General features: G+C 47.0%; 1 protein-coding gene across 1 annotated transcript; it reads left to right on the forward strand.

The window, feature by feature from the left end:
* Window positions 1-5,549: 5,549 nt before the first annotated feature.
* Window positions 5,550-10,224, forward strand: PtA15_7A377 (uncharacterized protein; the record flags this gene model as incomplete). Its single annotated transcript, XM_053170977.1, has 3 exons — window positions 5,550-5,810; window positions 6,826-7,257; window positions 10,171-10,224. The coding sequence occupies 3 exons, from the start codon at window positions 5,550-5,552 to the stop codon at window positions 10,222-10,224; spliced, it is 747 nt and encodes a 248-aa protein (XP_053022205.1).
* Window positions 10,225-12,598: the final 2,374 nt, after the last annotated feature.

Raw genomic sequence — 12,598 nt, forward strand, 5'->3', positions numbered from 1 at the left:
TCTGCCAGCCTGCAGACATTATTGCCACTCCTACGGTGAGCCCTGTGGGCAGGGTCCCCTGGACCCTCTGTTCAAGGGGCTTAGTTAAGCTAGGGGGGGAAGGGGGTCTGCTGGCTGCCGGGCCATTCAGAGCATCTCCAACGGTCCGGGGGGCAGTTGGCCTGTGTTCCCCGGCCCGCAGACACATTTCACAGCAGTCGCGGCTCAGCTCCAATTATGGACTGGCAGTTTAAGCCGCAATCCGACTGAAAGCTCACTCCTCCAGCGCCACCCACCACCCTCTGCAAGCCTGATTCCGGTCATTGGGATGCACACATATCAATGACTGGAACATTCTGGTCACATTCTGGTTGTTGGGAAGCATGTATCTCAATGACCGGAGCAAACCTGGTCATCAAGTGGAGGAAACACTGCTCTTGATGACCAGAACGGACCCAGTCATCAAGGGGAGTGTTTACTCCTCTCGATGACCGGAACGGACCCAGTCATTGAGGAGAGTGTTTACTCCTCTTGATGACCGGAACGGACACAGTCATCAAGGGGAGTGTTTACTCCTCTTGATGACCCGAACGGACCCAGTCATCAAGGGGAGTGTTTACTCCTTTCCGGAGAGAACCGGTCATCAAGGGGAGTGTTTACTCCTCTTGATGACCGGAGAGAACCGGTCATCAAGGGGAGTAAACACTCCTCTCAATCATCAGAGAGAACCGGTCAATGAGGGGAGTGTTTACTTGTTTACTCCTCTCAATGATCAGAGAGAACCGGTCATCAAGGGGAGTGTTTACTCCTCTTGATGACCGGAAAAGACCCTGTTATCAAGACGAGGCTCGTTGATTCAATTGCTGAAGTTTTTGTTTTCTTCCTTGGTGAGCTGCAAGTGTTGATACTGTGTTGTCCATCTTTGCAAGGTATGAAGACAAGCGGATGCAGGTGTGTGTGGTCAATTGCGGCCGGGAGGCAACCCGCAGAAGTCAGCAGGTGATTGCGGGTTGGACTGCCCCCGGCAATGTTCCCAGGGTTATTCCGCGGGTCCGTTAGCGCGCAAAACAGGAATCCGGGCGGCCAAAGTTTGCCCCCAAACGCCCAGTCGCGGCTCCGTTAGAGATGCTCTCACTGTGGCTGCTCTTCTGGGAGGCACTTTGCAACACGGTGGCTGAGGAAATCACAGATGGATGGAGGGTTAATTGTAAGCTGCAGCCAGTATGGTTGTTGGCGCCACTTTTGAAAAAGTGGGTGCCAGCCGGCGCCTCAAAAATGCCAGGAGATGGCGCCTTTGCTTGGGGGTGCCAAGTTTTTTTTTGTGGTAAAACCATAAAATGGATGGATTGCTTACAAGTGAAATGTTTAAGCTTATGAAGGAAATTTTTAAGTATTTATATACATGAAGAAACAATGACACATTTTCAAGAAAATCAACACATGAGGTCTTTGGGGTTCCAGTTTGAATCCTTGTCAGTGCTACCGATTGCATCAACATCAATGACCCCGTTGTACTTGTTTAGTGGAGGAAATTTTTCCACCAAATTAAAGTCAAAGAACGTATCCAGGAAGGCATCTTCCCGTGAGACAAGTACCTCATTCCAAGCTTGATCTTGGTTGAAAAAACCTTCTCCAAATGCTTCCAGCTTGGCTTGTTATGGTCTGTTCCGGGGAGAGGAAGATGGAGTCTGGGGGTTCTGGATCCAAGATGGTAGATTGCAGGATGAGGAAGAGGCTTGGATCTCCAGCCTCTTGAACCTTGAGTACGGTCCATGACATGTACGTGTAGTCTATGTACATGTGAGTCTGTGCTGCGGAGCCCGGGCTATGGCTCATAACATGGCTGGAGCAAGAAAGAAGTCATATAATTTCATGCTTTCATAATTGGAGTCTTCTTTTCTACTGTTTTTGACTTCTTATGAACTAGCAAAGGGTCTCCTTGAAGAAGATACAGTTTTATTTGAGACATCATTTTCAATGTATTTGGCAAAATTTGATTTTGAGTTTTGGTCTTCACTGCGGCCATCACCAAAAACAGTCCCTTGACTCCAGCAGCATGAGGAACAATCTGCAGGAGACCAGTAGCAAGCTTCTTCACTGATTATGAATCTACCAATTGAGGTACCATTTGATGGTAATGGGACTTGTTTCCATCCATTTTCCAACTACTTGTCACTTGTTCCCAGCCTTTCCCATCCCTTGAAAAACCAGCCTTCCTGATTGCGCGCTGACCCCCAATTATTTGGAAAAATTGCGCGTCTGGGTGCGCAGGTGCAGGGTGGGCGCACCTAGGCGCGCCATGTGAGGTGGCGCCAACAACCACGATAGCCAGCCTATTATTTTTGGGTTGGGTGGAGGTAGATTGGAAAATATGCTGGCCAAACCCACCAATCCAATGCCATTCTATGAAGGTTGGGTTGGCCCTGGGTTTAGGGGAAGTCTCCTGAGACTGGGCGCTAAGTTAGCCCAGATTATAGGGCACTTGGTTTAACCCTGTATTTTACACAATTGACAATCCAAACCAAGAAACTTCAATCTTCAACAACAAGCTCTGTTATCATGTATATCCCAACACAGATGACCACACTCTTCCTTTCCCTGAGAAACAATAAAAATGTCAAAGCTCAATATTCAAGATCCAAGACACAACAAACAGTGTGAAAGCTGCAGCTCACCAGACTGCAAGATAAAAAAGGCAAAAAAAAACTCAACATGCAAGAGCCGGATTGAGGTGCTGTCAGCCTTAGAGTCAACACAGCTGACCTAAAAGCTGCCTTTTCTACCTTTTTACATATGAATTACTTCAAATCTTTTTCATCTTAAGAGATAACCTTGTTTTGACTTCATATTCTGTTTCCCCATGAAATTTTAACCTCATTTACAATTTACCATTTCTTTATAACTCTACTCCTTCCCTGAGTTCTTGAGTTGTGGTGCGCATGCGCAGTTGTGATGTGTAAGCGCTACCAGGCGCGCCAAACCACATGTACATATGTAATTACATAAGCAAACTGTGAAAATTTTTGAAGTCAGGATCCCCCTTGCCTGAGGAGGATCTACAGACTTCAGCACACCAGAACCACACCCCAGATAACCCCAGGATCACCACCAAAGAGATTACCACGCTCCCAGTATACCTACCGTCACAGGCGCCTAGGATATTGACGGGAAGTAACCTCTTTCACTGAACCTTGTTTATCTCAGAGGTACAACTCTGTGTCTGCTTGATTGCTCTTCTTTTTTGCTGGCCTTTGCCCCATCTTTGATCACAGGTCTGTACCTGTCTTGATATCATCAACCAAAGGATTCTGCTGCTTTATATCCTTCTTTTTCTGTTGTTTTTGTAAGAAACAAACCACATAGTTTTCCCTTTAAAGAACCTTGACTATCCAGAAGGAAGCTAAAAAATTGTGGCTGGATTAAACTTGTCTAATCCAGGAACCCTCCATGTTTCTTTGGTGAGAGGAGGCTGTTGCACTCTCTAGCACAGCTTGGCAGCACTCCCTTAAGGAGGTAGCATTGCCAGTGGAAGTTAGTACCCACCAGAATAAATTTGAATATCTGCTTATTTTGAATCTGCTCAGTTTCTCTCTCTCTTTCTTTCTCTCTCTCTGTTTGTATTTCTTTATCCCAAGAAATCCAACCAGATTCCACCCATTTTTCTTTCCTGTAGTAAAATAAGAGACTCAGGCTCACAGGTGTTCCTTCAAGTTCTTTTTGAGATATTGGTTGATCCAATGCTCCATCAATTAATACACCCCTTTCTCTGCAACCTTGTAGGATTCTGGTATGAAAGCCTTGTTGATCCAAAGCAATAGCAGTGGATGAAGCTCCATCTCTTGGGTGATGTCCTTCAGGGTCTCCTTGGAATTTGCCCCGTCTGCCTGATGATAGCGGAGTATTGGTGGTAATGGTGGTGAGATAGCATAGCCTTGGAGTTGGCACACATCAAGGGCCTTTCCATTCTAGTTGAGGGGAATTTTCATGTCCAGCATTCCCGTTGCTTCTCTCTGGGGTGGAGGGGAGCAATAAAGGCCCTCCATCAACACCAGCATGCCAGAAATGGAAATGAAGCACCTACATGACCTAGCTGACCATATGCATATTGCTGATAAGAGGTTGTGTTTTTCCCCCTGAGGGTACTGAGGCCAAATTGCTGGGATTTGGGTTGCAGTTCTCAGTGTGCTTTGACACACTCCTAGTAATGGAGTTGGCACACTCCTAGTTAGAGATGGCCAACGGGTACCCAGAACCACTTGGCGGGTACCTGTCACTGCTCTCCCATACCCGTCCGCGTGTGCCGTGTACAGGTCTGGGTAGGGGATTTTGGCTGAAAAACCACAGTGTTCCCGTCATTGTCAGCTTGATGGCCGGTCTTCAAGTGGGGTACACACCTGGCCAGTCATCAAGTGGAGTACACACCCCGCTTGATGACCAGACATTGAGCGGAGTAAACACCCCGCTTGATGACTGGACATTGAGTGGAGTACACACCCCGCTTGATGACCGGACATCAAGCGGGATACACCTCCCACTCAATGACTGGCTGTCAAGCAAGGTACACACCCCGCTTGATGGCATTGAGTGGGGTACACACATTGCACAATGACTGGTCATTGAGTGGGGTACACAACCTTGATGGCCATCAAGTGGGATGTGCACTCAATGACTGGCCATCAAGTGGGATGTGCACTCAATGACTGGCCATCAAGTGGGATGCGCTCTTGATGACCGGCCAACAAGTGGGGTACACACCCCACTTGATTGTTGAGATGAACAGGGACTGGAGACAGCAGACACGACGCTGGGAGTGGATGAGATGGTGGAAGGATATGTATTGCAACTTTCAGAGAAAGAAAAAAAGAAAACAGGAAAATGAAGAAAGAGGAAAAGAGAGAAAAGAGGAAATGACAAAACATACCTGGAGACAGCAGACACGACGCCGGGAGTGGATGAGATGGTGGAAGGATGAGGAAAGGAGATCCTTCCACGTCTGCTGCCTCCAGTACACAAACAGAGAGAGTGAAACTAATGAGAAACCTGACAAGCTATGTGACATGTGTGTAGCATCAAGAAAAAAAGGAGATGGAAAAAGGAAAAGGACAACCCTCCAGCTCAACATTGATGACATCAAACACCCCGCTCAATGACTGGGCATCGACCAGGGTGATCATGATGGCTGGCCATTGAGCGGGCCGGTGTGTACTCCGCTTGATGACCGGCCTACACCCACTTGATGGCTGGTCACCGGGTGGAGTGTGCATCCCACTTGATGGCTGGTAATCAAGAGGGGTGTGTACCCCGCTCAATGTGCGGTCATCAAGAGGGGTGTGTACCCCGCTCAATGTGCAGTCATCAAGTGGGGTATGTACTCCGGCGCTTGATGACCAGCCAACAAGAGGGGTGTCTACCCCACTCAATGGGTCACTCTCAAAATGTAGGGGTGGTACCCGCGGATACCTGCCTCAAGTACCGCCAGTACTGCGTGCTTTGGCACACTCCTAGGAACGGAGTGTGCTTTAGCACATCATCATATTATTTTTTTTGTGTTGGATTCCCCACATTCCAAGATGCCTAATTACATGTTTCAACTTCAATCAGCTGTTCTCTCCAACCCCCCTCCTCCTCCTGCTTCCAATTCAGATACCCTTGACAATGCTGCCTTGCTTTTTGCAGGCTCTGTGTTCAACAGCCAGACCCACAAACTCACTACTTCCTCCCCAACCCTTCAATTCAAATCCCTCAAGCCCAATCCATTCAAGTCGTGCCGGAGGGCTTTCTGCGGCCGCTTCCATGGCTCTCCAAGCGCCTCTCTCCATCATGAGATTCCGGTGACCTTTTTTGCAGCCGTTCCGCGAGCTAAGCAACTCACTGGTGAGGAACTCCTACCGTTCCAGGCGGTAGGCAGTTGGCGGAGGGGAATGAGAAAAAGAAAGTTTGAGATGTGTATGCCCTCCGGGGTGATTGGCCGTGAATGAGCGCAGAGAAATGTGTAGCGTTGGGGGGGGGGGGTGATTTTCTGACGGCTGGAATTGCGCGTCGGCGGTGTTTGTCTTGAGAGAGGAGCCGGGGATACTGCCTGCGGGAGTATGATCAAAACCAGTGAGTGGTGGAGATTGGCGTTGCGGGGTAAACAAACTTAGAAGACGTGCAAAAACTGAGAATACAGGCCGAATTGGCGCCAAGACAATAACTTTTAATTTGATGGAAGACTCAAAAATACGGTTCAGAGTAGGTCCATGCCGCTCCAAAGCTTGAGTTTGAACTGAACTCCAACCTTGGAGTTAGTGACATCTAGCAGACATCTCATCACAACCTAGCGCGCACGTGCGCGCTACAACAACTAGACAACTGAAACAAAACAAGACAAAAAGAAAACAAAACCAAACACATAGAAGAGAATAGAAAGAGGAAGAAATCCTGAAACGCCTTGAGGATGCGCGCCACGCCGCGCTGTCGGACCTGAGAAAGTCTTGAGGGCTGAGGACTGCGCCATAACTCTCATTGAGTCGTGGGACCCAATAATAATTGATTGAGTCGTGGGACCCAATAATAATTGATTGAGTCGCGGGACCCAATCAGATTACCTAATCATAATTCATTGAGTTGCAGGACCTAATGACGGCCGCCGGCGCGCACCAAGCGCAACAAAACTTGATCCCACGCGTGTATCAGTCTGTCCACCACACCGGCCCCCCCGGCCAAGCGTATCTGAGATCCAATGCTCCCAACCTGCGGGTATGGACGGATATCTGCATATTGGAGGACATTTTCAGCCTGAAGCCTGAGGCTGAAGGCGGCCATCAGCGTCATCCCCAAGCTGATTCCGCTGTGGCTGCTAACCAGCTTGGACAGGTCATCAACTGGCACAACATCATCTCATCCACCGAGCCTCCTCCCTTCAATCCTCCTTTGCTAGCTGAAGCCACTCGCCATGAGGAGCACGGGGATGCCAATCTGCTTGGAGATGACTTTGACCCTTTGGCTGGTTACGAAAACAAGGACTGGGTGATTGGTGATCTTGATACTAGAAGGAAATCTGACCAAACAACCACAATTACAGAGCAAGATTCATCCAACCATTGCCATCAGGCTTCATCTCAAAAACCTAATCTCACACATCATGTCTCCGCTAGTTGTGCTCAAGAAACTTTACAACCTGGTGCAGCTACCCTCAAGCATTGCTCTCACAAACCTAGAGCTGCCAGGCAATATCAGACCTTCAACTCACTAGGCAGAGTGCATATACTCAAGAAAGAGGAGGAGAAAATTGTGAAAGTAGAGCTCCATGACAAGGGTCAAGACAGGGGATACCATTTCATGGACATTTTTAAATTCAATCTGAGCTTGCTGGGTAATCTAGGTCTAGCCTTTGCATGTAGCTCGACCAGGTTGAATCCATTGGTTTCTCCATTCAGCAAAAGGGTTTCACAACCACTTTTGAGTCTTACAACGCACATCGCTGTTCCCACCTGATCCCGCACGTCTGGCACTTTCCTGCACTAGTCCTCCAGCTCTGCCCACTCTTCCGCACGTCACTCTCCCAGACTCCTCTCCAATGCTTGACCTCCCACTGTCTTCTGTCTAGCTTCTGCCAGTTGGTCTCTCGTCACCGCCTCCACCCCGGTTCCACCCGCTTTGGCTGTTGTGGCTCACCTGCTGACGCGCCGCTGCTACCAGTCCACGTGTGTAGTCCGCCGCAGTCCAGCCCTGTCTTTTTGGCTCCAATCCAAATACCCAATCCGAAATCCGCAATCTGCAATCTGTGCATTCCGGTCCGCGTGTGACTTTCCGTAAGCTTTCCTAGCGTGCTTTTCTGACATCATCCTCAGTGCTTATGTCACCAGAATGCACTCTGCCTGAGCTGCTCTGTGCATTCCCGCCTGCGCTATCCCCGAGTGGACATTCTACCACACCTGCATATATAAATCACCACACCAGTTCACAGGAAAGGATTTCCAAGTTAGGAGATGCAAGAGAGCTCAAAAATGATTTATTGGACCCGTCTGGCCTTGGCAAAAGGAAATCAAAGTAAGCACATCTTGAAGATTATCAGATCATCGCCAAATCCAAATCATCATTGAAGTGGAAAGCAAGCAAAACAATATCTTCCTGAGGCTGTCTGAGGCTTTGTTGTCTGCTTGTCCCGGCAGAGTCTTGAACTATCTTCAAAGCCTTGGCGCCCACCCAAAAGGCCGAACAGGTCACAGCTCAGGAGGAAGGCAAAGAACGCTGGAGAGAGGAAAAACTTGATCTAAGCTCAATTCTTGAAGTCACTACCCACTGCAAAAAAAACTTGGTCAACTGCTTGCAGTTGACATGCAGGATACTCAAGCCAAGCTACCATTGTAACTCCACCTGAATGCACAAGTGCCTTTGTTGGCACAGTCACTGTGCAAGGTGCACAGTGACTGTGCATTGAAGCTTTGGTTGAGTCAAACCTTGGGTAAGGCTGGTGTAACACCACAAGCTTCCTCAGAGTTACCACATGTCAACTGCTCACAGTTGACACAGTTTTTTTTGCAGTGTACCAATTCTCTCATGCATGATGCTTATTATGACCTTGGAAGTCTTATCATTAGCGCCAAACATCCCAAGCTTAGTGGATATAGTCTCAACAGCCAGACCCCAAAGTACTGCCAGGGAATGTAAGCCAGAGCTCACAAATAGGGGGATTCAAAGTTGGCCATGCACAACTTGGATGCACTTTTGCAAGTTGGTGTTCAAGGCTTTTATTGAACACCAAATTTCAAAAAATCATTCCAGCAGGCTTAGGGGGTGTATTACAGTGTGGCTTGCATGCACTTTTGCAAATTGGTGCTCAAGAATAAACTTGAACACCGACTTGCAAAAGTGCATGCAAGTCACATCTGGCAAGGGTGGGCCGTTACGTTACCGGTAATTGGGAACGTAACTGTAACATAACTTTTAAAGTTACGTTACCCAGTAGTTACAGACATCTTGATTTTAGTTACGATATCTGCTGCAGAAAAAGGGCTGTTTATTTTCTAGTTACGTTACCCAGAAGTTTTCAACAAAATGGGTTACGTTACAGGTTTGCCAAAATTTGGGTAACTTTGCCGTAACGTTCCAAGAGAAATGACTATCTGTGGGTTTTTTTTGTTCAATGTGAGTACGTATTGGGCTCAAGTTGATGTAAAACAGCCACTCATGCCAGTTTCTGCCCAGGGTGTGAGGTCAAAATAGGTGCACAGTCTAACTTAACCAAGTTCCTCTCTTTGTGGAGGGGGGACGCCATCCCGCAGGGACCCTCCAAAGGAGGGACTTATACACTGAGTGGACCCTGTGGCCTGAGAGAATCAGGAACTTGGCCTTTTTCAATCCTGTGTAGCTTCATCACATCACATTGTGTGATTGAGTTGTAGGGGAACAAAAGATGCAGAACATCAAGGAGAATCTTTCCACCTATTTTCCTATTTTTAGGGATATGTAATGACATTCAAATGTCTTTTTTGCAACTTCATCTAGTTGGCAGCTATATCCCGTATCACAAATGTTGCACTGTACAGAATCTGGAATCCATGATGTTACAACTCTGATTACTAATTTACAGCTCAGCAAGAGGTGTTGAGGATGGGAAAAAATAGTAGAAAGATAGGGACAGCTTGGGCCATCCCAGAAATGGTGCAGAGGCCCATGAGGGAGAGTGATTCTCAAAAATTCCCCACCAAAATTCATAATTCTCTCAGGCCGCGGGGTCCACATAGTGCGTAAGTCCCTCCTTTGGAGGTTGCTTTGCTCCCCCAAGGAGGGAATTAGCTAAGTTAGGTGCACAGTGAGGAATGAACCCACAACTTGAATGTTGCAAAACATACAAGAGGCAAGCACTAACCATTATGCTGAATTCATTATTCAAATGAACAATGTTTTGGAAAATATTGAACAAAAAATTTCCACCCCAAAAAAGTTATGTTATCCAAAACCTCCAAAACTCAAAAATAAAAAAAAGTTACTTTACGTTACGTTACTCAAAAAAAATGTTACGTTACCCAAATGGCTAATTTGGATAACTAAAAAAAAGTTACAGTATCCAATTAGCCCTCCGTAACGTACCGTAACGTAACTGCCCACCCTTGCATCTGGCCAGCTTTGAAACCCCCTATTATATACCTCTCCTCATATAAATTTGTCTCACTCATCTAAACACTCTCCTGTCCTGCTTCTTTGTAGCAACAAATCTGTTTGCAAGAAAACCGCTCCGGCCAGCAAGCGCAAACCAATTGAACACAAGTAACTTATTCGGGACAAAAACGCCGCCAACGCCGGAGATGAAGAATTTGGGAAAGTTCTTTGATCAGGTGGTCCACAAAGAGCAACATCAACACCAACGTCAAGCGGAAATTCACTCAATCTGCTCTGTTAGACTTTGCTGCCAAAACTGCTCCTTATGCTCCGCAAGTCCAACTGTAAGCCCCATAAAAAAGAGCATCAACTTCTGATTGTTCCCCTTTTTTGTAAATTAGTTTCCAATTACTTTTGACGTGTTTTGTGTTCTTACATCTTGAACAATTGTTAGTTGATTTCTTATTTCAATCAGAACCTTTTAGATGAAAGACCCAACAAGCAGGGAAATTAGCCTTTGTGGCTCTAAATTACCTCTGGGAGACCCGCAATCATCAAAGGAAGTCATCCAGTACTTTGGGTTACAATGAAGGAACCCTATTAAGCATTGAGTTTCAGTCTTGCGTCGAAATCAACCAGATTTTAAGCCATCATCATAGCACCCGTAGTCTCCCCTTTGAGCAATACCCTTGCAAGCTTAAACAAAGCTTCTCCGAGGAGGTGCAAAGCAAACTTAGTCAGTCCTCCCTTCTGAGTTGGCAGGCTGGCGCCCCTCGCGCGAAGCGCGAGCCTCCAAAGGAGGGACTTGGGAGTAAGCGGGGAAATTTGGCGTGAGTGCTGAGGACCGCCTCAACCCATTTGGCTGGTGTCAAACTTTGACATCACACTAAAATTTCGTCCTGCGGGCCAATCAGGCCGCCCTGGTGCCAGATTGAAGCCCTTCATCTGGCCTTCAAACCTACATAGGCCACATATTTCTATCTTGAACAGTCTTGAAGTTACAAAGCTTGTAAAATCAAGCTTCCAAGATTCTGGGAATGATTGTACACTTCTGCATCTATAATAAGTGCATGGAAGAAGTATTTTTCTGCTTGTAATTACATGAAAATGCATATTTTTGAACAAGTTCACTTCTCAATTCATGATCAATTGGTATTCTTAATGTACAGGAGTTGGAAAAAAACATTGATTTGTTGGAGCAAGCTCAGCAGTGAATTTGCAAGGGTGTCCAGCGGCCAGCTGGGGAGATAAAAAGCTGATTAGTGGATGGCTGCCTGCGCAAGAAGCTAGCCTACAAGGCCGCACCACTCATGTCCCTATTGAGCAAAAAATGGGTGTGAGATATATGGATCAAAGGAAAAATGGGGGTTGGTTGAGCCCCAGGCTTGTCAGCTCTCACGCCAAAATTGGTGGCTTGGGGGCAAGCCTCTCTGTGAGAAAGAGACCCTGCGGGGCTTTCCTCCAGAGAGGCTTGGTTAAGCTTGGGCCCGAAGCGTCTCCAAATACATACGCTCCCCCAAGGAGGGTACGCTTGTGTTACATAAGTTTGATACCTGCGCACCGGTTAAATACCCAGTGTTGGGACCGTATTTGCCGGGCTTGGATATTGGACAGTACCCGGGCCTGATGCCCCGGGTGGCATCCCCAAGTTCAACGGAAATCAGGAATTGGTTGATCCCACAAGCCCGCATGCCAAACCGACCAGGCCAAGCAATTGCAGGATCCCGTCCAGCATGTAAGTATGTGAATGTGCGATTGATTATTTTGCACACGCAAAAAGCTGATTATCACAAGAACAAAGCAGATACAAGCAAACGCGTGATACCTTTGTCAACCCAAACATGGTCTGTGCAGTAGTTTCTTTCCTGTCATAGGAAATTGGAATTGTACGTTGGAGGCAGCTGAGTTTTGCAAGAGCACCTTGGGCCACTACGTCAACCCATTGCCACCACCACTCATCCAATTTTGGTTGGTTGGCATGTTATTACCTTGTTGGCCCTCATCTAATGAATTGTTAATGATGTGCTGAATCACCTCCAAATGATTACTGTTGCTTATTGACTGATTTAGTTTGACTGTCAACAATGCTTTCGGATCTTCAGGCTAAAGAGGGCCGCCGGATACTCAAAGCTGGTCCAAGAATAGCCTCTTCCAGAGTTTCTGATAGCATCATCAAGAAAGGATACGATTGCCCTTTTTTGAGATCCAAAACCATCATTGATCCAATCTTAGAAACACTCAATGAATATGCAAAAAAGTGGGACAGATTTACATATTTGGCGCCATACGCTACACTGGTTGGCCCTTCAACGTTTGGGAAAACTTGTTTGCTCATGGAGATGTCAAGGCACATTTGCGTGGTTTTTATCTGCCTTCGTCCTCAGGAATCCACCGGTTACCCCCCTAGATCCGCACTCACTGATAGTCTGGTACCAACGGCTTCCGGCGGTATTCACTGGCATTATCAATATCTTATTAATTCTATCTTTAAAGTTGTTGTCAATTTTTTCAACAGTCAGGATCCCGCGGAGGAGAA

The sequence above is a fragment of the Puccinia triticina genome, chromosome 7A, assembly GCF_026914185.1.
Source record: "Puccinia triticina chromosome 7A, complete sequence".
Taxonomy (NCBI): Eukaryota; Fungi; Basidiomycota; class Pucciniomycetes; order Pucciniales; family Pucciniaceae; genus Puccinia; species Puccinia triticina.